The sequence below is a fragment of the Bos mutus genome, chromosome 15 (assembly GCF_027580195.1).
Source record: "Bos mutus isolate GX-2022 chromosome 15, NWIPB_WYAK_1.1, whole genome shotgun sequence".
Lineage (NCBI taxonomy): Eukaryota > Metazoa > Chordata > Mammalia > Artiodactyla > Bovidae > Bos > Bos mutus.
In genome coordinates this window covers 48,794,898-48,822,415 of record NC_091631.1, presented here as the reverse complement: position 1 = coordinate 48,822,415, position 27,518 = coordinate 48,794,898, and the positions used below count along the sequence as shown (strand labels likewise).

At 36.4% G+C, this 27,518-nt stretch overlaps 1 protein-coding gene across 2 annotated transcripts in view; it reads left to right on the top strand.

The window, feature by feature from the left end:
* Window positions 1–27,518, top strand: part of ARHGEF12 (Rho guanine nucleotide exchange factor 12) — a 168,070-nt gene that overhangs the window by 100,066 nt on the left and 40,486 nt on the right. For both annotated transcript variants that reach the window (XM_070384072.1, XM_070384071.1), the window contains 11 exons: window positions 4,410–4,508; window positions 5,203–5,252; window positions 7,681–7,738; window positions 10,239–10,417; window positions 11,719–11,796; window positions 11,988–12,107; window positions 13,597–13,737; window positions 19,135–19,209; window positions 21,239–21,331; window positions 22,919–23,029; window positions 23,310–23,408. In XM_070384072.1, the coding sequence (XP_070240173.1) occupies window positions 4,410–4,508; window positions 5,203–5,252; window positions 7,681–7,738; window positions 10,239–10,417; window positions 11,719–11,796; window positions 11,988–12,107; window positions 13,597–13,737; window positions 19,135–19,209; window positions 21,239–21,331; window positions 22,919–23,029; window positions 23,310–23,408 (1,103 nt within the window). The remainder of the gene's footprint in view (window positions 1–4,409; window positions 4,509–5,202; window positions 5,253–7,680; window positions 7,739–10,238; window positions 10,418–11,718; window positions 11,797–11,987; window positions 12,108–13,596; window positions 13,738–19,134; window positions 19,210–21,238; window positions 21,332–22,918; window positions 23,030–23,309; window positions 23,409–27,518) is intronic.

Sequence of the window (27,518 nt, the reverse complement as noted above, 5' to 3'; positions counted from 1 at the left end):
ACGCACTGGTCATAGCAAACACCCTCTTCCAACAACACAAGAGAAGACTCTACACATGGACATCACCAGATGGTCAACACCAAAATCAGATTGATTATATTCTTTGCAGCCAAAGATGGAGAAGCTCTATACAGTCAGCAAAAACAAGACTGGGAGCTGACTGTAGCTCAGATCATGAACTCCTTGTTACCAAATTCAGACTTAAATTGAAGAAAATAGGGAAAACCACTAGACCATTCAGGTATGTCCTAAACCAAATCCCTTATGACTAACAGTGGAAGTGATAGTGAAGTAGAATAGTGGATAGTGAAGTGGAAGTGAAATAGATTTAAGGGACTAGATGTGATAGACAGAGTGCTGATGAACTATGGATGAACTATGGAATGAGGTTCGTGACATTGTACAAGAGACAGGGATCAAGACCATCCCCAAGAAAAAGAAATGCAAAAAAGCAAAATGGCTGTCTGAGGAGGTCTTACAAATAGCTGTGCAGAAGAGAAGCAAAAAGCAAAGGAGAAAAAGGAAAGATATACCCATTTGAATGCAGAGTTCCAAAGAATAGCAAGGAGAGATAAGAAAGACTTCCTCAGAGATCAGTGCAAAGAAATAGAGGAAAACAATAGAATGGGAAAGACTAGAGATCTCTTCAAGAAAATTAGAGATACCAAGAGAACATTTCAAGCAACGATGGGCTCGATAAAGCACAGAAATGGTATGGACCTAACAGAAGCAGAGGATATTAAGAAGAGGTGGCAAGAATACACAGAAGAACTGTACAAAAAAGATCTTCATGACCCAGATAATCATGATGGTGTGATCACTCGCCTAGAGCCAGACATCCTGGAATGTGAAGTCAAGTGGGCCTTAGAAAGCATCACTACGAACAAAGCTAGTAGAGGTAATGGAATTTCAGTTGAGCTATTGGCAAATCCTAAAAGATGATGCTGTGAAAGTGCTGCACTCAATATGCCAGCACATTTGGAAAACTCAGCAGTGGCCACAGGACTGGAAAAGGTCAGTTTTCATTCCAATCCCAAAGAAAGGCGATGCCAAAGAATGCTCAAACTACCGCACAATTGCACTCATCTCACACGCTAGTAAAGTAAAGCTCAAAATTCTCCAAGCCAGGCTTCAGCAGTACGTGAACCATGAACTTCCTGATGTTCAAGCTGGTTTTAGGAAAGGCAGAGGAACCAGAGATCAAATTGCCAACATCTGCTGGATCATCGAAAAAGCAAGAGAGTTCCAGAAAAACATCTATTTGTGCTTTCTTGACTATGCCAAAGCCTTTGACTGTGTGGATCACAATCAACTGTGGAAAATTCTGAAAGAGATGGGAATACCAGACCACCTGACCTGCAGCTTGAGAAACCTGTATGCAGGTCAGGAGGCAACAGTTAGAACTGGACATGGAACAACAGACTGGTTCCAAATAGGAAAAGGAGTACGTCAAGGCTGTATATTGTCACCCTGCTTATTTAACTTATATGCAGAGCACATTATGAGAAACGCTGGGCTGGAGGAAGCACAAGCTGGAATCAAGATTACTGGGAGAAATATCAGTAAGCTCAGATATGCTGATGACACTACCCTTATGACAGAAAGTGAAGAAGAATTAAAGAGCCTCTTGATGAAAGTGAAAGAGGAGAGTGAAAAAGTTGGCTTAAAGCTCAACATTCAGAAAACTTAAGATCATGGCATCTGGTCCCATCACTTCATGGGAAATAGATGGGGAAACAGTGGAAATAGTGTCAGACTTTATTTTTTGGGGCTTCAAAATCACTGCAGATTGTGATTGCAGCCATGAAATTAAAAGATGCTTACTCCTTGGAAGGAAAGTTATGACCAGCCTAGACAGCACATTGAAAAGCAGACATTACTTTGTCAACAAAGGTTCGTCTAGTCAAGGCTATGGTTTTTCCAGTGGTCATGTATGGATGTGAGTTGGATTATAAAGAAAGCTGAGCACCGAAGAATTGATGCTTTTGAACTGTGGTGTTGGAGAAGACTCTTGAGAGTCCCTTGGACTGCAAGGAGATCCAACCAGTCCATCCTAAAGGAGATCAGTCCTGGGTGTTCATTAGAAGGACTGATGTTGAAACTGAAACTCCAGTACTTTGGCCACCTGATGTGAAGAGCTGACTCGTTTGAAAAGACCCTGATGCTGGGAAAGATTGAGGGCAGGAGGAGAAGGGGATGACAGAGGATGAGATGGTTGGATTGCATCACCGAGTCAATGGACATGGGTTTGGGTAGACTGTGAGTTGGAGATGGATAGGGAGGCATGGGGTGCTGCGGTTCATGGGGTCGCAAAGAGTCGGACGTGACTGACCAACGGAACTGAGTTGTTTCTAGTTTTTCACTCTTAATGAGGAAAACTTGCTGAGAACATTTTTTTTTTACCAGTCTTTATGTGGACATGAGTTTTCATTCCTCATAGGAGTGAAGATGTTGGGGCATGTGTAATTATATGCTTACCTTTTTAAGAAATTCCCACCATCTAACATTCCCACCAGCATTGTATAAGAGTTCCAGTTGTTCCGCACCCTTTCTGGTTCTTGGTATTACCTGTCTTTTCATTTTTAGCCATTGGTTAATATATAGTGGTGTCTCATTGTGTTTTAACTTGCATTTTCGTGAAGACAGCAGATGTGAGTACTGTACCTTTGCACGTGCTTATTGGCCACTGTGCATCTTTGTGTGTGATGTGTTTGTTCAAATCTTTTGTCTCTTTAAACTATGTCTTCCATTACTGGATTGTAAAGTTGTTTTTAAAATAAGAATCTGGATACAAGTGCTTTATCAGTATTTGTATTACAAATGTTTTCTCCCAGTCTGTGCCTTGCTTTTTCATTTTCTTATTACTGTCTTTAGGAAAGCAATTATTTAAAATTTTGAATCCAGTTTGCTGGGTTTTTCTTTATGATTGGTGCATTTTGCATCCTGAAAGATCTCTGCCTATCCTAAGGTCTTGAAGGTTTGTTCCTGTGTGTTCTTATGAAAAGTTTTAGCTTTTATCTTAAGGTTCATGGTTTGTTGTCAGTTAATAAATTAAGGTTTAAGATTCCTCTTTTCCATTTAGGGATCCAGTTATTCTCGTTTGTCATCTGTAGCAGGCTCATGTGTGCTGTGCTTAGTCACTCAGTTGTGTCCGACTCTGCAATCCCATGGACTGTAGCCTGCCAGGCTTCTCTGTCCAATGGGATTCTCCAGGCAAGAATACTGGAATGGATTCCCATGCCGTCCTCCAAGGGATCTTCCCAACCCAGGGATCTAACCCAGGTCTCCCTCATCGCAAGCAGTTTCTTTGCCGTGTGAGCCACTAGGGAAGCTCATAACTTGTGTCATTTCATTTATAGCAAGAAATATGCATGTATATTCATTAACGTGCAGTCTTTAGCACTTCCTTTGTTTTGTACACCAAAGTTATTTAAAAGATCATACCTCTGTATAAAAACCTTAATTTTGAAGTAGTTTTTATTTGCTAATCATCATTATACTTGTGTTATTTTTATATATTGTTTTTACATATTCATTTTTGGTGAAGCATTTAGAGTCTGTAAAGCTGGAAGTATATATTAAACCTTTGACTAACACAGAGTTCAGGATCTCCCGATCTTGCTCTATGATAAAAACAGCCCTGGGCACTAATCAGGGTTCTGTTTTATCCCTGTTCCTTTGGTTGTGGTCTTCTTTCTCTCACCTTACCTTGACAATTTTTGTTTGCTGTTTAACTGGAAGGAAAACAAATTTCTCTGTAGCAATCAGGTAAGTATATGAAAGAAATCAAAGAGCTGGTTAAGTTCACAAGTTCTTGTGTCTTTTCTACTGTCTTTTCTTTTTATTATTTCTGTAAGCCAAAGTGTTTCTTTCCGTTAGACTTTTCAGAAGAGCCACAGGTGCTCTCTAAGCATTCCTTCCTTTTTAATAGTCTGCTTTTCTGAATATGTTTTTTTGAGAGTAATACTGAACTTCTCTAGAGTGTACCATGGGCTGCTGCTAGCGTAATGTCCCAGAATGTTCGATTGTCTTGGGTTTAAATACCATTTAGAGCACTTAAAAACACAACAAAGTGGGGGTAGAATTTTATATTACAAATAAATTGCATAGACTTGAATGGGCTTCCGTCTGTCTCCTCTCTAATACTTTACCTTTTCCAGTTCGCCTTAGCTATTTTTAATCCTGGAGCAATCCTACCTTTCCTTTGAGAAACCAATATATATGACTCTGTGATATTCTTGTGTGTGTTTTGCTTACGGGGTTAGTGCTCTTTATTTTTAAATGGGTTTCATGTGCTGCCTTGTGTTTCTCCAGGTAGAATGCAGTTCATTACTAATAATATGATTATTGACTTTTTTCCCCCTCTGTTTTCTCTTCCCTTCTCTCTTTATCCTGTGGTTCTCGTGCAGGTCTTGTTCAGCGTTGTGTGATCATCCAGAAGGATGACAATGGATTTGGGCTGACGGTCAGTGGAGACAATCCAGTGTTCGTACAGTCTGTCAAAGAAGGCAAGGCATTTTTAAAAAAAAACAGTCTTGTCACTGGGAGCAAACAGAGTAAGAATAGAAAAGCTTAAATAATGTCTATTGCTTAGAATAAAATAATTGCATAATTATAGGTCATATGGCCTTACTGTACTAGATTTGTCTTTAGTGTTATAGGCATGAATTTATCCCAGTTGATTTCCTTTTGTATTTTATGGAAAGAAAAAAGTTCTTGTATGTTTTAGAAAAATCACATGACCCTTTAGTCATGATACTTTAAGCATCATCACTTATAGAAGTTTTTATAATTTTTTTTTCTTCATGGCACCAGAGATATTTAGGTAGTGACAGATTAAAGAAATGGTCGTAGGCGCAAAAATATCTGTCTTTTCCCCTCAAATGACTATAATATCTTATACTACTGCAATATTACCATATATTGAATACTTTATTTTAGTTGCTGTAATTTGAGGGAGGTACTTTGGTACTTTTTAATCTCCATTTTACAGGGGATATTGAGTCTTAGAGTGAAAAAAAAAAAACAAACGTAAAATCTGACCATGGTCACCCAGCTAGTGAGTGGCAGAAGCAGGAGTTGGACCTTGTCTGTCTGACTTTACAATCCATGTTTTTCACTGTTTTGTTACATGCTTCTCTTTTGAGAAGATTGTCAGTGAATGTAAATGAATTACATTTTAAGAATTAATTTCTGTTACAGATGGAGCAGCCATGCGGGCTGGAGTACAGACAGGTGATCGAATCATCAAGGTAAGGAAAAGACTGTTAGGAAATTTATGGTAGAAATATAAGGCAGCATATATTAGCCATATTTTAACTTTTTAGCTTGAATTTTTATTAAAAGCTACACATTATAGGGTGATGGATTTATTGACTATAAAAATTTATTTCATTTATCTTAATGTTACCCTTTACTGAAAAGCATAATACAAGTTTTGAATAAATAGAGTCATGTGTGTTCTTGGACAGGAGAGTAGCTCACTGTTGTAAAGACCTTAGTTCTCCAAGTTAATCTCTTAGCAAGAAATTCTCATCATAATGTATTAATAAATTTGGGAGGTGTGCCATTCCTTGTCAGACTTCCAAATGATTATTTCTTCTAAACAAATTTTGCAAAGGTATTATGGGAAGAGGTAAGTGGGAGGTGAGATGGTATAGATTAATTCAAAGCAAGTGACTATAGTATAAATATGGATCTATCTGTGGAACACAATAGAGGGTCCAGAAACAGGCCTTGAGTTTTGATCAGTAGAGTAAGTATGGATTCAGTTCAGTTCAGTTCAGTTCAGTCGCTCAGTCGTGTCCGACTGTTTGTGAGCCCATGAATCGCAGCACGCCAGGCCTCCCGATTAGTCACTAATTATTAGGCAACTGACTAATGTGATTACTTAAAATCAAATTACTGTACAGGAAAAGACATAACATATTTACAAAGAACTATCTGAAATAAATATTTGAAATATATTATAGAATATAATATACTATAAAGAACACTTTTAAATTACTAACAAAAGAATAGTCTAATAGAAAGATGGGCAAAGAATTTATCAGACAGTTCCCCAGCGTAATTGAAATAAATAATATATCAATGAGGATATGTCCAATCTCATTGATAGCAAAGAAGTAGAAATTAAATGATAGGTAAAAATATATTTGCTTGTCAGGAATTTTAAAGACTGCTAATACACATTTGATATAGTTTGGGAATCTACTCTTACAAACTTGTGAATATAAATTAGGTAAAACCTATTTGGATGGAAATTTGTGAATAGATATCAAAAGTTACATATTTTTAGAAAGTATATAAACTTTGACCACAGTCTTGCTTTAGGAACTTATCTAAGGAAATGGTGTTCAGATGTGAGGTGATATGTATATAGGAAAATTTACTTAAGCTTTATCACGTTGAAAACTTGTAAGCAATCTAAATATGCATAAGCTGAGGGCTAGAGAAATAAATTGAAGAAGAAGATGGCAACCCAGTCCAGTATTCTTGCCTGGAGAGCCCCAGGGACGGAGGAGCCTGGTGGGCTGCCATCTATGGGGTTGCACAGTCGGACACGACTGAAGCGACTTAGCAGCAGCAGAGAAGTAAATTGCATTACATCTCTAGCTCTTAAAAAGAGTAGATTAGGTCTATTTGTACCTATATTGAAAGGCATCCATAATACAATAAAACAGTATTTTTTTTATTTGCAGAAAAAGACAGTTATAATGTGTGTGTATGCTTGTCTGATATTAGAATAGCATCTCAAAGATTAAGCATCATGCTTAATAGTGATCGTCTCTGGTGGGCATGACAAGTGTACTTTTGCTTCGATTTTATATACTGATAAATTTGAACTTGTAAAAATTAGTATTACTTGCCTCAGAAAAAATAATGTTAATATTAGATCCATGTTTGATATTTTTACTTTAATTTCTCTGGCTTAGTGGAAATTGTGGAGAACACTTCCTACATTTAGCCTGCCTGAAAATTTAATTTTCTCTGTAAAGATTAGGTCATGATCAGAAAACAAAAGGTAAATTGAATATTATTGTAGAATATTGGTTATTCATCTTTTGAAAAATGTATTATGCTTTTGGAAAACCAATGAATTTGCAATTAAAAGCATAAAGAGCTTTTCTATTTGCAAGCGTTCTTCACTGTGAAGGATTTGTGTATCTGTTGCATAGTATATTTATCATTTTTCATGGTGAATAAGTTATAATGTCCTTTAAAGCAAGGCCTTTTTTGGTGCTCAAGTTCATTTTGTTGCTGAGTATACGTTATAGAGGACTTCCCTGGTGGTGCTAGTGGTAAAGATACTGCCTGCCAGTGCAGGAGACATAAGAGACAGGGGTTTGATCCCTGGGTCGGGAAGATCCCCTGGAAGGAGGACATGGCAACCCACTCCAGTCTTGTTGCCTTGATCTCGTGGACAGAGTAGTCTGGCGGGCTGCAGTCCATAGGGTCACACAGTCAGATATGACTGAAGTGACTTTGCTTGCATGCACACACATATACCTTGTAGAATAGTGGTAAAAGTGAATATTGAACCAGATATATACACGTTTTTATGTAGGCCTGTTTACTATATTATAATTGGTTGTATTGTGTATAACAATTCCTAAAGTCAGTTTATCCATTGTCTCAATTAGAATGTATCTGACACACACTGTTTTCATTTTTTTATAGGTGAATGGAACTCTGGTGACTCATTCAAACCATTTGGAAGTGGTGAAGCTAATCAAATGTAAGTGAATGTTATTCTCAGTTTTGTTTTCTGAAACCCTTAAAGCAAAGATCAGCAAACATTTTCTGCAACAGGCCAGATAGTAATTTTTTTAGGCTTTGTGGGCCAGATAGTTTGCCACTTGACTCTCATTATAGTGTAAAAGTAGGCATAGAGAATCCATCAGTGAATGGACATGGCTGTGTTTCAGTAAAACTTTATTTGCCAGAATAATCTGTGGGTTGAATTTAGTCCCTTGGCTGGAGTTTACTGACCCCTATGTTAAAGTCTGAGGTGAAAATTCTTAACTTACTAATAACTATCTTTAGTCCCTGGTGGCTCAGACAGAAAAGAATCCACCTGCAATACAGGAGATGCAGGTTTGGTCCCTCAGTTGGAAATAGCTACCCACTCTAGTCTTCTTGCCAGGAGAATTGCTGTGGACAGAGGAGACTGGCGGGCCGCAGTCCATGGGGTCACAAAGAGTGACTAACACTTTCACTGTTTTTCACTTCATCTTTAGTCCACTTCATATATATGGCTGATTATAATGTCCTTGTCATTCTTGGTTATATTGAAAACATTTGAAAGAAATGGATGAGTTGACCTGAAAGAGAATAGGTTAGAAAATCAGACACAATGGTTCGATGAACTGAAATGGAACTTGAAGTAACATAATCATATTCTCTCAGATAAGCAAATGATTAAATAATCCAGGGGAGTGATGTTCTCTTGGAAATCCCCAGGGTTAAGAATTTATAATCTGCTCTATCAGACTATTCCACAGGATAGTAGGCTACAGTTAAGAGACAGGTGTTTGTGGCCAAGCAGAAACACTACTTCTTTATTTAATATTACTTCTTTTTGGTAAGTGGACATCTTTAAAATAAATTTAATACACTGGAATCTTTCTTGGCCTTATTATTGCTTAGATAAAGTAACCCATGAATTCCTTTACCTTTTCATCAGAGTACTAGTGCTCTAAATCTGTCACTTTGTTCTTAGTGTTTAACTTCAGTACATTTTAAAAAGAAATGGGAAGATCAGAATTAGAAGACCTCATACCTGAATAAATTTGATTACTTAGTTAATGAGACTGTGACTTTTTTATGGACAATACAAATATGCACTAAATAAATATATGTTTATTTAGTGCATATTTAGATATAGTATTATTTAGTACATATTTATGTACTAAATAAATACATATATACATATAAATTTACAACATGGTAAATTTTTATGTACTATATAAATATGGTTTATGATAATAAATATATGCCTGGTAACTGTGTTCCAATATCAGTTTTACTTAAATCCTTGGACTATAGCAGTAGATTACTTATCCAATAACAAGAGCCTAGCTGAAAACTCAAAATAAGCATAAAACAGTCTTAAGTATTGAAAACAGATATAAATTTGAAATGCCTAAACCCTGTGTACTATACTTGTAGTAGAGTTCCCTCATGTCCTGCTCTTCAGTGCAGATTCTAGACATGATAAAAGTGATTTCAAATCAAACCAGTTTAAAAATATCCAAAGAAGGAAAGGGAAGAACCAGGAAGCTTTGAAAGACAAACATGGATAAGTCAACAAGATACATCAGATGACTTTGTGACAGTCACAAAGTGTTTTTGATTGAAAAACTTTAAAAGTGTATATACTTAAAGTCTCCCCAGTATCACAGCATTAATGACTAAGTGTAAAAAAAAATTTTTTTTTGGAACTTGAAACACTGAAATAGTTGCCATTGAGTTTCATGGAAGAGTAAGTGGAAAGAAACACTATGAAATACAATTTAAAGTATAAGAGAAAGGTTCTGTCATTAAAGATCAGTTATCTAGAAAAGTTATTTATTTGGAAAGTGTTTTTTTATTCTAGATAAATAATGAATATATGTTGTTGAGTCTCTGGTTATGGGTAACTTTGCTTTCTATAGTTTTTTCCCCTGTAAAATACTCAATTTGTCTTTTCCTCCAAATTTTTAAAATTAAAACTTAGTACTTTTCTGTTGTGGCTTTTTTTTTTTTCCTCTTTTTTTTTGTGGGTTTTTTTTTTGTCACACTGATTTTTTAAAGTTAATTTAAAATTGCATCATTACAGAGTTAGTTAAGCCTTGCTTAATTAGTATCATCTTAATATGGTGATTTTTTAAATTTCCATTTGAGAAATTGAGCATAGCCATTAGTAGATGGTTGATAACAACTCATTCATATCTAAATTTAAAAAAATTATTGGTGTCATAAATCTTACTTGCTTTTAAGTAATATCCGATCTTATGAGTAATAATTTGTTATCTGAAAATCGCATTGTTCTTTTAGATCTGTAGGGGAGTCATAAAAGAGAAATAACAGATTGGATTCTTCTTCTGTGGAGAAATGATTAGCCAGCAGATGATGAAACTTTCTCACATAACTAGATATTTTAGAACTATCAAAGATTAAGTAGTAAAATGCTGTAAAATTTTTTTGACAATGTTATTTTCCCTTTCCTCCCCTTTCTGCCATCTCTCTCCCGGAAGCTGGTTCCTATGTAGCTCTCACTGTTCAGGGACGCCCCCCTGGGTCGCCCCAGATTCCACTTGCTGATTCTGAAGTAGAGCCATCAGTCACTGGACATATGTCTCCCATCATGACATCCCCCCATTCACCTGGTGCATCTGGGAATATGGAGAGAATTACTAGTCCTGTGCTCATGGGGGTAAGCGTGGGAAAATGTCTCTGTAAATGTCGTTATATAATGAATGATGCCTTTGCTTTATGTTAAGAGTTTCAAAGTGTAAGATTCTAGAAAATAATTTGCTGCTGATAAAAAATTATATAATGATTGGAATGATTGCACAATATTGGGATGGCAGATTTAATTCAAGTATTTAACACTTACATCTACAAAACAGTGTACCTCCCACAAAAATATAATTAAGATATCTGTGGTCAAGGTCCTTTGTCTTCTTAGAATATATATTCTAAGAGGAAAGGGGTTTTTTGTTCATTATGTTTCCCCAGAGTCTGCAATATTGCTTGGCATATAGTGCTAGATACTTAATAAACCTTTGTTGTTTGAGATTGAATAAAGGGTATGCAGGTAATTATACTACAAAGGCAGGATGTTGACATTATTAGAAGGAAAATATTAAATTCTGTGAGGTTTCAAAGAAGGGAGAAAGCACATCCAGTTGCGATAAGGAAGGAGTTTATGGAAAGCTGTTATTTGAAATGAGCTTTGAAGAACAGTTAACATTCAAGTGGTGGCAGTGGAGGTCAGGGGGAGGAAGGCAACCCGGGTAGAGAGAGTAGGATAAACAAAGGTAAAGAGCCAAGAAAGCATCAAGTATTGGGGAGAAATAGCCAGGATTTTTGTTTGGCTGGTGCTTGTTAAAGATTTATACGGTAGGAGATGAGCTTGGAAAAGTAAGACTATGTATTTTGAAGAGTCTCAACAATGAAGCTAATTTACATGTAACTGGATCATTAAGGATATATTACATATTTTTTGACTGATGTGATTATAGCAAGATTTTAGGAAGACTAATTTGATAAAGTATCATAGGGTTATAAAACTGGGAGAAATGGCAGGAGATGTATTAGGGAGCGGTCTTAATATTTCAGGTAGGAAATACTGGGAATTTGAGCCATGCAAGGGATTTGATAGTAAAGATCCAAGGGAGGGCAAAGTATAAGATACTATTCTTACATTTAAGTCAACTTCATTTCTCCAACTGATATTAACATTTAGTGTTTTTTGAATGTGATATTAACATTTTAGTGTTTTTTATCAAAAGTGAAATAGAAAGGTTGAAATTTCCCTATAACCTTTTATCTTCAGTGTCATATCTAAAAGCTTGGTGTCATAACCACCAGAAATAAAGAAAATCCTGATAGGTATTGAAAATTGGAGCTGAAATGTAACATCGTATGACTCATTTTCAATACATATTTTAGCTTCACTTTCCTTGTGTTGGTTCTTGGTTTTTTTTGTTTGTTTGTTTTTTCTTTTTCTAGGAAGAAAACAATGTGGTTCATAACCAGAAAGTAGAAATTCTGAGAAAAATGTTACAGAAAGAACAGGAACGGCTTCAGGTACTAAGTTAGAAATGGGGCTATTTACAGGCCAGTAAAAACATGAGTGGGCATAGTTGAGTTGGTACTTATCATAATCAGACACTATTGATAATCAGTGCCATCAGCTATTTTATTGATTAAGAATGGACTTTTCAGATATTTTCTTGACATAAGTAGTTAATTCTTGAAATATTTTTATAACTTTTCAGCTATTGCAGGAAGACTACAACCGAACACCTGCTCAGAGATTGCTAAAAGAGATCCAAGAGGCCAAGAAACACATTCCTCAGCTGCAAGAGCAGTTATCCAAAGCCACAGGCTCTGCTCAGGTAACATCACTGTTAAAAGTGCTGCGCGCCATTTTGCCGGAGAATTTTCTTCTGGGAATGTGTCAGACGGTATTACAGTTAGCCCTTTTAAAAGTTATTTTTTCTAGTATAGGCCAACAGGATGTCCTGTGTAGGATGTTACAGAAATAATGGTCAACTAAAAAAAATGCGAAAAAAAGAAATGTAGGCCTCTGATTGTTTGGTCATGATATCATGCTTCTTTGTTCCACAGTAATTTTAGAATGAATTGAGTGTTTTTGCTTTGATATGACAAATTACTGAAATGTATTTAAATACATGTATTTCCATTTTGAGGTTTATTCTGCCATTTGAAAACAGACCGGCAATTATATTTTAAGTAGGGATATATAATTTTTCATACTTAATCTGCAAAACAACCCTCTGAGATTAGATATTACTGTTGTTTCCCTGCATTTTACATAAACACTTAAAGAAAACTTGGATAAGTTAAATAATTTGTCTGTGGTCATGTAGCTAAATGGAACATGGAACTGGAATTTAAACTCAGTCTGACGAATTTAAAACACATTCATGTTCTTAATGACTATATTTTAAATTTAAAAATAGATTAGCTATATAGGTGTAAGTTATGAGGATGATAGTCTCATTAGAAGAATAGCTCAGCATTGTATGCCAACCAGATTTATATTCTGTAATGTTTAGATTTGGTATATGGAGCAATGAGTAAAAGCTGCTTATTTGTTATTCTTCATGAGTTATGTCTGTAGCTTCACACAGCAATCATCTATCCTAATCTGCTCGTTTTAAAGTTAAAAAAAATCATGCCATGGTTGAGAAACCTTGGTTAAATGACTCATACAAGATCACACATTTTTAAGGCCTCTTGACTTCCGGGTTCAGTGTACTTTTCATTACACATTTCTTTTTTTTTCTTTTAGTTCCATTAGCTATATGAAGTTTTGAGTATTCTGCCTTAGTAGTAATTGACATAAGTAATGTTTTATGTTGTTGTTACTACTGAGCAAAGACAGCAATCTTACTCGGTTCCAAGAATAAAACTGTGGTTCCTAATTTAAAAGCTTATAATAGTTTGCAGTATAGCATTGCGTCCCAGAATTGGCAATTTATTGAAGTTGTAAAGTGTTGGAAGGCAATTAACCACAAGTTATAGTGTCATAATCTTTATTAACAGGCAGGGAATATTAATTACATAAGTTAAACTATTTTATCTTTTTGCTTTTATTTGGAAGTTTGAATATTTATTATCTTTATTGAAATATCACTTTCCCTGTCTTCAAGGTCATGCCATTTTAGAACCACAGCATTAATAGTTATTTATGCCTTTGACTTTTAGAACTTTTAGTGATTCTTGATCACATCAAACTGGCCAACTTTTTACAGTCTCCATTGAGGTTGCAGTGTGACTCTGTTTCTTTATGCGGTCAATAACGAAAGAGTTTTTTTGTTGTTGTTTGTTTTTAATGTATGTGTGCCTAATCTGTTTTAGGATGGAGCTGTAGTTACATCCTCCAAGCCGCTAGCTGACGGGCTAGCAGTGGGTGAAGGAGAAGCAGATCCTGGTGATGGGCTAGGCAGACTTGACTGTGGCAGCGGAGACGCTTCTCGGCCCGGTAGTGACAGTGCTGATGTGAGTGTTCTGCACTTGTATTTTGGTGTTTTTCTCTACAGCCCCACTTCCAGATTTGATTGTAAGTTATAAGAACTACAGGCATTCTTTTTACTTTCTTTTTATCGCCATCATCTTTTAAATTAATTGATTTATTTTAATTGGAGGCTAATTACTTTACAATATTGTAGTGGTTTTTGCCATACACTGACATGAATCAGCCATAGGTGTACATGTGCCCCCCATCCTGAACCCCTCCTCCCACCTCCCTCCCCATCCCATCCCTCAGGGTCACCATCATCTTTAATATAGCAATTTGATGAGCAGAAATTCTGGACCCTGTTGTATATGAGCTTTTAATTCCAGAGTTCACTTTTTCCCTTGGACATCATTGCCAAATGTTTCTTTTAAGGAGATGGAATTTCCCAGCAGGCGTCTTGTTTGTGGGTAGAGAAGTTAATAATGCCGGTGCTTTCTTACTGAACCGAGAGGCCAACTGTTGATATCTTTAAGAGCATGTTAATATTCCATTTGTGGTCAGAGTGACTCAGTCTCAAATCATGGGGCACTTTGCCATTTCAAAGAGGAAAAGCCTTAGTCCTCTTAGACTTCAGCTAATAGCCCATGTTTAGTAATTCTTTCTTGGTTAACCCAAAAATTGCCAGATGAACATGGATAGCTGTTAAGATGATAAGAAAGAGCACATGTATACCTGTGATGGATTCATTTTGATATTTGGCAAAACTAATACAATTATGTCAAGTTTAAAAATAAAATAAAATTTAAAAAAAAAAGTATTTTAAGCTGAATATGATGTAGTGTCACAGTTATATGAATACTTAAGTGTTATATACTCAGCAATACTTTGTAAGTAGTATGCAGTAATAGGAATAATTACTTCAAAATAGATCACCCTTCTTAAAAATGATGAAGAAAATAATCTGTTGTAAGTCAGTGTTTTTTTCCAATGTGGGTCATAAAATCAGTTTAGTGGGTTGGGGCCAGTATTTTTTTTTTAAAAAAGAATAGAATAAGAAATAAGAGTGCTTTGCATGTAAAGGAGGTAAGTGTTACTTTTTGTGACTTTTGTTGTATACACACATGCACACATTGTGTGCATTTGTACACATGTATAGCTGTGTATGTATGTGCACACGTTGGTTAATAATGTAAAATTTCTCATAGTAGAGGTTGTAAAAAAAAAAAAAAAATTGAAAGCCACTTGTCTAAGCCACCACCATTTAGGGTATCTTGATGCTTAGGCCCAGTGACTCAGTTCCTCGTGCAAGGAAGATTTGAGGATATTTTTATTTTGAAAGATACTAATAGGAGTATTATGATTAGATAGGCTAATTATCTTGATGATAGATTTCAATTTTGCCTCAAGAAAAGAATTATAGTAGCTTACATTTATTGAGCATATGTATTAATACCATCAGCTATAATAGGTGTTATACATTTTTTATCTTAGTTAATTCTCAGAACAGCCTGATGAAGTAGTACTATTGTTATTACTTAAACAAAAGGAAAAACTGAGGCCAAAGCGAGTTAGCTAACTTGCCAAACTTACTCAGCTAGTAAGTGATTGCCTCTACCTAATTTCAAAATACCAGCACTCAAAGGCTCCAAGGTCTGAAAATGCATTATATTTTGGGAGAGCAGTGAAAATTTTACAGGTGTACTAGGATTATATTAATGCTAAAATGGCTGGAGTTGATCTTACAAGCAAAGTCTTGAGTTCAAGTTATAACTTGTTCTAGCAGTGCTGCTTCTGGGAATCCTCACATTTCTTCTGTTTGATTCAGTGCTGCATCTCCTCTCTGATTGCATGGCTTATCTCTCCCATTAGATGTTTCTAGTGGTAGATGTTTCTAAGTTTAGATGTCTCTAAAGCAACACACCATCATATTTGACTTTATATCTCTGAAGACAATGAGATTGTAGGAACTCAGAACAAGTGATGGAAATGAAAAATTTGAATTTTATCTTATTTACAGAAATGTTAACCATAAAATCTGTGGCTTAGAAATATCACTTTATGAAATAGAGTGAATTGGCAAGTGTAGAAACAGGCAGTCCAGTGAATTCGGACTGTTCGACATGTGTCTGGTGTCTAATTGGTCTTTGAACAAGAGTGAATGAGTAGAGTTTGGGCTGTATCTTGCATGCAGAAGAGAGGCACAGCCAGAAACATGTCCGTGTCGAAAACGAAGTAAATAGACAGGGAGATCAGTAAGAAAAGACGACTATTTGGCTTAAGAGGAACTTGACAAATGTGTGTTAAATGGCTGATAAATTGTCACCATCTATTGAATACCTACTTTGTGACAGTAGTTGTACCTAATGCTTTACAGTTACTCTTTTTAACTCTCATAGTGATCTTAAAAAAGCAAATGTCACCATTTTATAGATGAGGCAATTGAGGCCAAATAAGTGGATGCTGTGGAAATCCACATGTGAGGCAATACAGTGAAGACTACTCACTGAACACGTAACAAACTCATGTTGTTCCTACAGGTGTCTTTTTGAAGCTAGAGATTTGCTGCTTTTAGCTTATGGATTTCAGTGTTTGTTTCAGTTGTACTATATTAAGATTATAGGAACCAATCAATGCCTTACATTTTTTCCATTTTCTGCTCCTTTTTATAAAATAACCTCCTTATGGTGTTTGTGATATCATTAGCATTGTGAAATTCCCTGCTCTTCCTCACCTCAGAGAAGGCTTTAAAGAATACTCACATGCCCATGGATGTACTTCTCATAAGAGAAGCTCAGTTCAGTTCAGTCGTGTCTGACTCTCTGACCCCATGGACTGCAGCATGTCAGGCTCCCCTGTCCATCACCAACTCCCAGAGTTTGCTCAAACTCCTGTCCATCAAGTTGGTTATGCCACCCAGCCATCTCATCCTCTGTCATCCCCTTATCCTCCTGCCTTCGATCTTTCCCAGCATCAGGTCCTTTTCTAAAGAGTCAGTTCTTCACACTGGGTGGCCAAAGTATTGGAGCTTGAGCTTCAGCATCAGTCCTTCCAGTGAATATTCAGGACTGATTTCCTTTGATCGCAAATTATCATCGAAAACTTAGAGCATTTGCCTCTTTGATTTTCATTTTGCAGCTGATGTTTAATTTAAAAGTTACTTTAAGGAATTTCTCTGGTGATCAGTGGTTAAGAATCCGCCTGCCAATGCAAGGGACACAGGTTTCATCCCTGGTGCAGGAACTAAGCCCCCACATGCTGCAAGGCAGTTACACCCGTGTGCCACAACTACCGAGCCCAGACTCTAGAGCCCGCGTGCCACAGCTCCTGAGCCCACAAACCGCAGCTGCTGAAGCCTGTGTGCCTAGAGGCCATGCTGCACAACGGGAGAAGCCACCACAGTGAGAAGCCTGCTCGCCTCAGTTAGAGAGAAGCCCCCACACACAACTAAAGAGAGCCCACGAGCAGCGTCAAAGACCTAGTGCAGCCAAAAATAAATAAATAAATAATTAAAAAAATAACAAACTTACTCAAAAATAGACTAAGATAATAAACTCCCGCATGTACCTAATCACCCAGCTCAGAGTCATCAACAAGTGCTTAAACTTACTTTTGTCTGTATTCCTTCATTCCTCGTACTCTCCATATACTGGATATTTTAAAGTAAATCCAAGATATTATTTCATTAACATGCGTCTTTGGGAGGAAAAAAAGACTTAAGTTAGAGCCATAGTAGCATTATCAAATCTTCATTAATATTTTCTTAACATGCAATGTGATTAGCCTAATAGTCTTATAATAATCTTTTTACAGTAGGTTTATTTGAGGCAGGATCCAGTCAACAGCTTCAGTCTTTGGTTGATAAATCTCTTAATTTATGATAGTTCCTTCCTCTTTTTTTTTCTTACTATTTTTTTTGTTAAACTGGGTCATATGTCCAATAGAACTACCCACATTCTAATTGTATTTTCATGGAGGTGTTAAGCATATTCATCTGGTATATATTTCCTGAAAATTGATAGTAAGATCTAGAGTCTTGAAAAGATTAAGGATTGAAGGTTGTTGTTTGGCAAGAACAATTCATGGGTGGTACTGTGCATATCCTGTTACACCACATTAGGAGGAGAATGTCTGGTTGTCTTTTTACAATTGTTAAGTTTGTATAAGGTATGCAGATTAAATCAGCATAATTCCTTCCTTATAAATTTCTCCACTAAGTTTTTATCTGATGTTTTTACTTCCATTGATAGCAAAAATGCCTGCATCCATTATTTAATAAGGGATTTCAAAATGGTATAATTTTGTCATTCGTCCTATATTCATTAAATGGAATTATTTTATAAAGAATTTTCCCTTCTAGCTTTTAAGTTGCTGTAAAATACAGCTTATACGGGAAATTCAAGACAAATATTTGATTATTTTCCCTTACGTATCTGTTTTCAGAAGAATTGGTGCCCTGACATACTCTGAAGGTCACTAAATGTGGGGATGTTTGCCCATATGTGTGTAGATGTGTAATATTTTGAATTCACAGATTTTTAACCTGTTTCTTACTGCATTTCAGTCCATTACAGTCATTTTTCTTTTTGATACTTATTAAATTGTCCCTTTTGAGGGGACTAGTGTGTTCCTTCTCAAGTTGTCTTCTGTGTTCTTTTGACATGACTCCCCAGTAACATAGGTTTCTTTCTTTTTGGTGTGATAAGATTATTCTAGCTTGATCTGTCCTACCTCTTAACCTAGAGTCATCCATTTCTCCCAGGTGGGGCTTATATTTGAAATTACTGTTCTCTCTCTCTCATACACATTATATATACAGATAGCATATATCTTCTGTATAGGCATTCACACAAAAATCTCTTGCATCTCATTTTCAGCTGCTCTGAAGAATGGCTCCCATTGCTTGGAGTGTTCCTCATCTGCCAGAATTGAAGCTTTGTGTATCATAGAGTGTGTATTTTACATTAAGTCATCCCAAACATACCATGTAAATTTTGTAAGAATCCATAAATCAGTTTACATAAGGTAGGAACAGAAAAATAGAAGCTCATTTTCCTTCATATAAGTAGGCGGAAATGCTTTTAACTTGGATAGAAAGAATAGTTTGGGACAGAGGGATTTAGAGGAAGTAGAGTTTGATTTTGACTTAATGAGCTTGAAATATGTAATATATCTGATTAGAATTATTTGATAGACATTAACCCTCAAGCCTGAAGATGAAATTATTTTATCAACATAAGACTTAAAAGCCTAATGAATAAGTGACTTTCCAAAGTCAGGTAAAAAATAGCAGAGCCAAATATTATATGAAAGGTATTTAATAGTCACAAACACAAATGTGACATTCAGAACATTATTCTTTCACATTGCTTTTTCTTATCTCCGTTGGTGGGCCTGTTGAAATGAACACGTCGTTTTTTGTTTTTTTTTATTTTCATTAGAGTCCTAAGAGTGGCTTGAAAGAGAGGATTTATCTAGAGGAAAACCCAGAAAAAAGTGAAGCAATTCAGGACACTGTGAGTATGAAATCAATGAAATGATAGTGACTTTTCTTATACCTCAATGACAGACGTAACTGATGTGTGTGTGTTTAATTTGGAGAAAAAGCTTAAACTTATTAAAGAAATTTAATAAAGATTGGAAAATAGCTGCTACATAGTATTATTATGTGGTTAAATTTTTTTATAGTAAAATACAAATAACATAAAATATACAATTTAACCATTTTTAAGTTCATTTTGTCATTAAGTTAGATTCACATCATTATGCAACCATCAGCACATATATCTCTAAAACTTTTTCACCTTCCCCAGCTGAAACTTGGTGTCCACAAACTTCCATTATCTCCTCTCTCCAGCTCTGGCAAACACCATTCTACTTTCTGTCCCTTCGAATCTGACTAGGAACCGCATAATAAGTAGAATATATATTTGTCCTTTTGTGGCCAGCTTATTTCACTGAGCATAATGTCTTCAAGTTTGATCAGTGACTTAGCATGTAGCAGAATTTCCTTCCTTTTTAAGGCTGAATAATAATCCATTGTGTGTATATACCACATTTGGTTTATCCATTCATTCATCAGTGAACACTTGGGTGGTTTTCCTTCTGGCTGTCATGAATAATGCTACTCTGAACATGGATGTATAAATAAATACCCATTTAAGTTCTTCCTTCAGTTCTTTTGAGTATATAATCAGAAATGAAGTTGCTAGATCTTGTAAATCCCTAATTGAATATTTTTAGCATTCTGATTTTATTTTTTAAGATTAGGACTTCTATAAAGTTTTATAGTAAAAGATTTAATAGCATATTATGATTCATCTGTTATTAGCAACATAAGGACTGTTGAAAAATCAGAAACCTCAAGTCTGCTGTAAAATGAAAAGTTGTCTCACTCTAAACAAATAAAATTTCTGCTTCACCTCATTTTTAAAAAAATATTAAAGCCTTGTGGTTTAAAAAGCAAGAGTACAGAAAGGCAGAATCAAGTTTAGGCAATGCAAATACTTAGAGTTGCAACACACTTAATGAAGAAAAACTGCAGCTGTGTGTTTGTTAGTCACTTAATTTATAGCTTGTGGGTCCATGTACATAGTTGCAGCTGTAACTGCTGTGCAGATAACTCCCATGTCACCATAGCCTCACTCCCTTTGCTCAACCCCAGATCCTACAGCATTCAACTGCTGTCAGGTTTGAGCCAAACTCATTTTTTTCATATTTGTTCCAAATTTACTATTTCTTCTAGTACTATATGGTCTTCCATTTCTGTATTTGTGGTATTCAAATATCCCATACTTTTTGCATTATATACTAATGTTCCAACACTCCCCTTTTCATGCTAAATCCAAATGTGTAAGGGAGTGAGGGCTGCCAGCCTACAATTTATTTTACAATCTTGTTACCATCATTTCTATAGCAGTGTTTGTGTGATTACTTGAATATTTTATTGCATTATGCCAATGATTTTCAACCAGGAATGATTTTGTCCCTCAGGGCACATTTGGCAAGGTCTGGAAACATTTTTGATTGTCATGGCCGGGAGGCTGCTCCTGGCATCTTGTGGGTGGGCAGTGGCCAAGTATGCCGCTCCGGACCCTACAGTGCATAGGACAGCCCCCACAACGAAGAATCATCTGGCCCAAAATGTCAACAGTGCCATTTTTCCTTTGTCCTGTGGCCTTCGTTCACTGTTAAAAATTGTAACTGTTTGTGTAAGCCAGCTTAATTTCTTTCTGTAACAAGGTCTAGATATATATGAAACAATAAATGAAGCCTACAGACAGGGATTAGAACCAGATAAACAAGGCTGTATAAACAGAGGATGTTTATTATTTCTAGGGGAAATGTTTTCTCCCCCTCCCCCTGACCAAGAAACAATCAATACTGGAAAATTTGAGAACCACTTTGAAAATAAAGTACCTAAAGAAAAGGAAAAGAAATCCAGTCAGTTTAGTGAACCATGTCTTTTTGATAGTTTGGCTTTATTCTGTCTCTGAAATTGACCACCAGGCAATTTTTCTGTTCCTTCTCTATGAATGTTTCCAGGACACTCAGTCGCTTGTTGGGAGTCCCTCTACCCGTGTGGCACCTCATATTATTGGAGCAGAAGACGATGACTTTGGTAGTGAACATGAACAGGTGATGACTTTTTCTTTCTAAAAAACAAATTATTAATTTTCTAAGATGTTTGATTTATTGCAAAAATGAACAGTTTCTGGAGATTGAAATTATATTGATAAGAATTTGAAGCTCATTAGAACTAAGATTAATTGTTTACTTGCTTGGGTTAATTGCTTATTTTAGCTTTGACCAATAGAAATGGCCTTGCTCTTGAAGCTGATAAGAAGTCATTGATTTTTACCTACGTATTTTATCTTGGGAGAAGGGGGATGTTCTTATAAATTTTTTAAAAATTTTCAAATTCTGGTTGTTTATTGATGGTATATAGGAATGTGATTGGCTTTATTCTTGTCCTTGTTAGTAAGCTCATGTGATCTTTTAGTAAACTAACTACTTCAAAGAGGTTTTTAAAATTAACTTTTTAAGATTTTTCTATGTAAATAACTGACAGTTTTTATTTGCTTGTTTCCCAGTGTTTATCTTTTATTTCTTGTTATTACCTTTACTGCACTGGTTAGGATTTCCAGTATGAGGCTGAATCACTGGTGAGACAGGGCATCCTGGCCTTCCTGGCCTTATCCTCAATCTTAGGAAGAATGCATTCAGTCATTTATTATTAATATGATGTTAGCCATAGATACTTTTTTTTTAATTGAGGAAGTTTCCTTCTATTTTTAGTTTGATAGGAGTTTTATCATGAATAGATGTTGAATTTTGTTGAATGACTGAGATCATCAGATGTTGTTATTAAATTTACATTACATTAATATAATTCATGTGGAACTACATATCATGGTAAATTACATTAATTGGTGTTATTAGCATTTTGAAACAGATATTCCTGTTTCATTCCTGGGAGAAACCCCAGTTGGTCATAATTTATTTTCCTTTTTCCAGTATTATTGGATTCAGTCCTATTATTTTGCTGAGGATTTTTGTGTGTGTGTTTATGGGGGATAGTAGTCTGTAGTTTTCTTTTTTTGTAATATCTTTGGTTTTGATAGTTGGTTGATGCTGAGCTCTTAGATCTGAGTTGAGAAGTCTTAGTCCTCTTATATTTTCTGAAAGAGATTGTGCAGAATGGGTGTTACTTGTTTAGATTAACTTACATGATTCTAGGTTAAGGTCAGCTCTGGCTGCTTTCTGTGTTCATTGCCGTTTGGAAACGTACAGGTATTCTAGGAGTTGTGTTATTTAAAATCACACAACTCCATTTCCTACCACCGTCTCTTTGATTAGCCTAAAAGGAAGACGCCTATTTTGTTATTAGGCAAAAAGCCTCGCTTTACATTTTTAGAAGTGTTATTAACCTGTTTTTTTGTGTGTGTACTTATTTGTAGACCTGTGAGCTCTTTGATAATTATATTCTGGATTTGCATTCTCCCAGGATGGTCTTTCTTCCAACCTGTTCCCAAGAGATTATTTTCAGAGGAAGAGATTCCATAGCCTATGTTGTTTATAATAAATTCTAGTGAAGTTTTTTTAAACCTTGAATTTTTTAGGAAAGGTCAAAGTGAAATTGGGATAGTCATATTTAACTGACCTGACATGACATTTTGCATTTATGTGTTGGTGTTACTAATGTATATTTACTTACTTTTCTAGATCAATGGGCAGTGCAGCTGTTTTCAGAGCATTGAACTGCTAAAATCTCGCCCTGCTCACTTGGCTGTCTTCTTACACCATGTAGTTTCCCAGTTTGACCCTGCAACATTGGTAATGTATTTCATGATTTAGCCAGTTTAGAGTTCTTAATTGATTCAAATACCGTGAAACTTTTCAGTTTTAGCAAGATGGGTAGATAGACTTCTGCCAGTTTTCTAAACTAGATATGAAAGATGATTAAAATGTTACTAATTTATTTTTCAAAGGCTTGGTTATATGGTAATAACTGCATTGTTCATGGTGACCTACTTGTTTCAGACATTTCTACTCAACGAGGATCTAGCAGATTACATTTTTCTTGATTTCTTCCCCATTTCTTTCTCTACTACAGCTCTGTTATCTCTATTCAGACCTATATAAACAGACCAATTCCAAGGAGACCCGTCGTGTCTTCCTTGAGTTCCATCAGTTCTTCCTGGATCGATCTGCTGTAAGTTGCCAAGTTAATATATTACAGTCTTTGCTTCAGTATACTGAATTACTGGCCTCCTACTTCTGGTTTTCCCTCCCGTGTTTTTGGACTTGATTGTGCTTTCTGACGTCTGTATTATATCTCAATTATTGACTACTCATGACTGTTTTTTTTTTTTTATCATTTCTAAGTTAATTATAGGTATATAAATTCTCACAAAAGGTTTTATGGGATATATATGTATATATATAGGTTTATATATATGCATATTTAGGATAAGGGAATGAAAAGAATACAATATATATGTGTATATATAAATATACATATATATTTAAGATCCAAAGGTTAGTACTTGTATAATTGGACTCTGGTTGGCCTCTTTGAAGTTTGGAGGCCCAGTTTAACTAAAAAGGGATGGAAAAGATCTTACTCATATAAATGATGGTAGATAATAGTAGTGTTTTATTTTACCAATAGAAATCTTAATAAGGTTTTTAAACTAATGCATTTTATTATTATCCTTGCTCTAGGATAAATAACAGCCCTTAATACGTCTCTGATAATCATGCTGCATGTCTCTAGTCCTTTCATATTTGCAGTTCTCTTATTTGACTGTTTCACACCTTCTCTCTTTTTAAACTCTCTATCAATTCCTCTCCTGTTCTTTTCTCAAGAACTGATGACCTTGCTGTTTTTTTTTTTTTTTTTTTTTTTTTTTGAGAAATTTAAAGCATATAGAAGATAACTTCTTCCAGAGGTGTCACCCTACCTCTGTCATACCATATGCTTGACCTTCTCTCCTGATGTGATGATATGTAGGAATTTTTCTGCTTTTGGTTCAAGACTACCTCTTCGCCTATTTATCCAGATCGTGCTTTCTTATACCTACTCAAAGATGGTACTCTAGCAAACGTACCCCTTCTCTCTTGCATCATCAGTTCTTTTGTTTTCTACTGAATCAGCCCTATTAGTGTGCAGACATGGTTATTTCTCCCATCTTAAACAAACTCACACAGAAACATTTTGGCTCCCCCTCTTCCTCCAGGATTTGCCCTATATTCTTTGTATTTTATTACAAAGCTACCTCTACATCTCAGTTCAGTTCAGTCGCTCAGTCATGTCTGACTGTTTGCGACCCCATGAATCGCAGCACACCAGGCTTCCCTGTCCATCACCAACTCCCGGAGTTCACTCAGACTCGTGTCCATCGAATCGGTGATGCCATCCAGCCATCTCATCCTCTGTCGTCCCCTTCTTCTTCTGCCCCCAATCCCTCCCACCATCAGAGTCTTTTCCACTCTTCGCATCAGGTGGCCAAAGAATTGGAGTTTCAGCTTAAGCCTCAGTCTTTCCAATGAACACCCAGGACTGATCTCCTTTAGGATGAACTGGTTGGATTTCCTTGCAGTCCAAGGGACTCTCAGGAGTCTTCTCCAACATCGCAGTTCAAAAGCATCAATTCTTTGGTGCTCAGCTTTTTTCACAGTCCAACTCTCACATCCATACATGACCACTGAAAAAACCGTAGCCTTGACTAGACGGACCTATGTTGGCAAAGTAATATCTCTGCTTTTCAATATGCTGTCTAGGCTGGTCATAACTTTCCTTCCAAGGAGTAAGCATCTTTTAATTTCATGGCTGCAATCACCATCTGCAGTGATTTTGAAGCCCCCAAAATAAAGTCTGACACTGTTTCCACTGTTTCCCCATCTATTTCCCATGAAGTGATGGGACTGGATGCCATGTTCTTAGTTTTCTGAATGTTGAGCTTTAAGCCAACTTTTTCACTCTCCTCTTTCACTTTCATCAAGAGGCTTTTTTAATTCCTCTTCACTTTCTGCCATAAGGCTGGTATCATCTGCATATCTGAGGTTATTGATATTTCTCCCAGCAGTCTTGATTCCAGCTTGTGCTTCTGCCAGCCCAGCGTTTCTCATGATGTACTCTTCATATAAGTTAAATAAGCAGGGTGACAATATACAGCCTTGACGTACTCCTTTTCCTATTTGGAACCAGTCTGTTGTTCCATGTCCAGTTCTAACTGTTGCTTCCTAACCTGCATATAGGTTTCTCAAGAGGCAGGTCAGGTGGTCTGGTATTCCCATCTCTTTCAGACTTTTCCACAGTTTATTGTGATCCACACAATCAAAGGCTTTGGCATAGTCAATAAGGCAGAAATAGATGTTTTTCTGGAACTCTCTTGCTTTTTTGATGATCTAGCGGATGTTGGCAATTTGATCTCTGGTTCCTCTGCCTTTTTAAAACCATCTTGAACATCTAGAAGTTCATGATTCATGTACTGCTGAAGCCTTGCTTGGAGAATTTTGAGCATTACTTTACTAGCGTGTGAGATGAGTGCAATTGTGCAGTAGTTTGAGCATTCTTTGGCATTGCCTTTCTTTGGGATTGGAATGAAAACTGACCTTTTCCAGTCCTGTGGCCATTGCTGAGTTTTCCAAATTTGCTGGCATATTGAGTGCAGCACTTTCACAGCATCATCTTTCAGGATTTGAAGTAGCTCAACTGGAATTCCATCACCTCCACTAGCTTTTTTTGTAGTGATGCTTTCTAAGGCCCACTTGACTTCACATTCCAGGATGTCTGGCTCTAGGTGAGTGATCACACCATCATGATTATCTGGGTCGTGAAACTCTTTTTTGTACAGTTCTTCTGTGTATTCTTGCCACCTCTTCTTAATATCTTCTGCTTCTGTTAGGTCCATACCGTTCTTTTTCGAGCCCATCTTTGCATGAAATGTTCCCTTGGTATCTCTAATTTTCTTGAAGAGATCTCTAGTCTTTCTCATTCTGTTGTTTTCCTCTATTTCTTTGCATTGATCGCTGAGGAAGGCTTTCTTATCTCTCCTTGCTGTTCTTTGGAACTCTGCATTCAGATGCTTATATCTTTCCTTTTCTCCTTTGCTTTTGCTTCTCTTCTTTTCACAGCTATTTGTAAGGCCTCCCCAGACAGCCATTTTGCTTTTTTGCATTTCTTTTCCATGGGGATGGCCTTGATCCCTGTCTCCTGTACAATGTCACGAACCTCCACCCAGGCACTCTATCAGATCTAGGCCCTTAAATCTATTTCTCACTTCCACTGTATAATCATTAGGGATTTGATTTAGGTCATACCTCAGTGGTCTAGTGGTTTTCCCCACTTTCTTCAATAAAATCTGAATTTGACAATAAGGAGTTCATGATCTGAGCCACAGTCAACTCCTGGTCTTGTTTTTGCTGACTGTATAGAGCTTCTCCATCTTTGGCTGCAAAGAATATAATCAGTCTAATTTCGGTGTTGACCATCTGGTGATGTCCATGTATAGAGTCTTCTCTTATGTTGTTGGAAGAGTGTTTTTTATGACCAGTGTGTTCTCTTGGCAAATCTCTATTAGCCTTTGCCCTGCTTCATTCCGTACTCCAAGGCCAAATTTGCCTGTTACTCCAGGTGTTTCCTGACTTCCTACTTTTGCATTCCAGTCCCCTATAATGAAAAGGACATCTTTTTTTGGGTGTTAGTTCTAAAAGGTCTTGTAGGTCTTCATAGAACCGTTCAACTTCAGCTTCTTCAGCACTACTGGTTGCGGCATAGACTTGGATTACCGTGATATTGAATGGTTTGCCTTGGAAACGAACAGAGATCATTCTGTCGTTTTTGAGATTGCATCCAAGTACTGCATTTCGGAGTCTTTTGTTGACCATGATGGCTACTCCATTTTTTCTAAGGGATTCCTGCCCACAGTAGTAGATATAGTGGTTATCTGAGTTAAATTCACCCTTTCCAGTCCATTTTAGTTCGCTGATTCCTAGAATGTCAACATTCACTCTTGCCATCTCCTGTTTGACCACTTCCAATTTGCCTTGATTCATGGACCTGACATTTCAGGTTCCTATGCAGTATTGCTCTTTACAGCATCAGACCTTGTTTCTATCACCAATCACATCCACAACTGGGTATTGTTTTTGCTTTGGCTCCATCCCTTCATTCTTTCTGGAGTTATTTCTCCATTGATCTCCAGTAGCATATTGGGCACCACCGACCCGGGGAGTTCCCCTTTCAGTACCTTCTCAGTGGGCCTTCCCTGACCAATTTACTTAAAATTTCATCCCCCTTGCTTTCTGTCACCTTTCC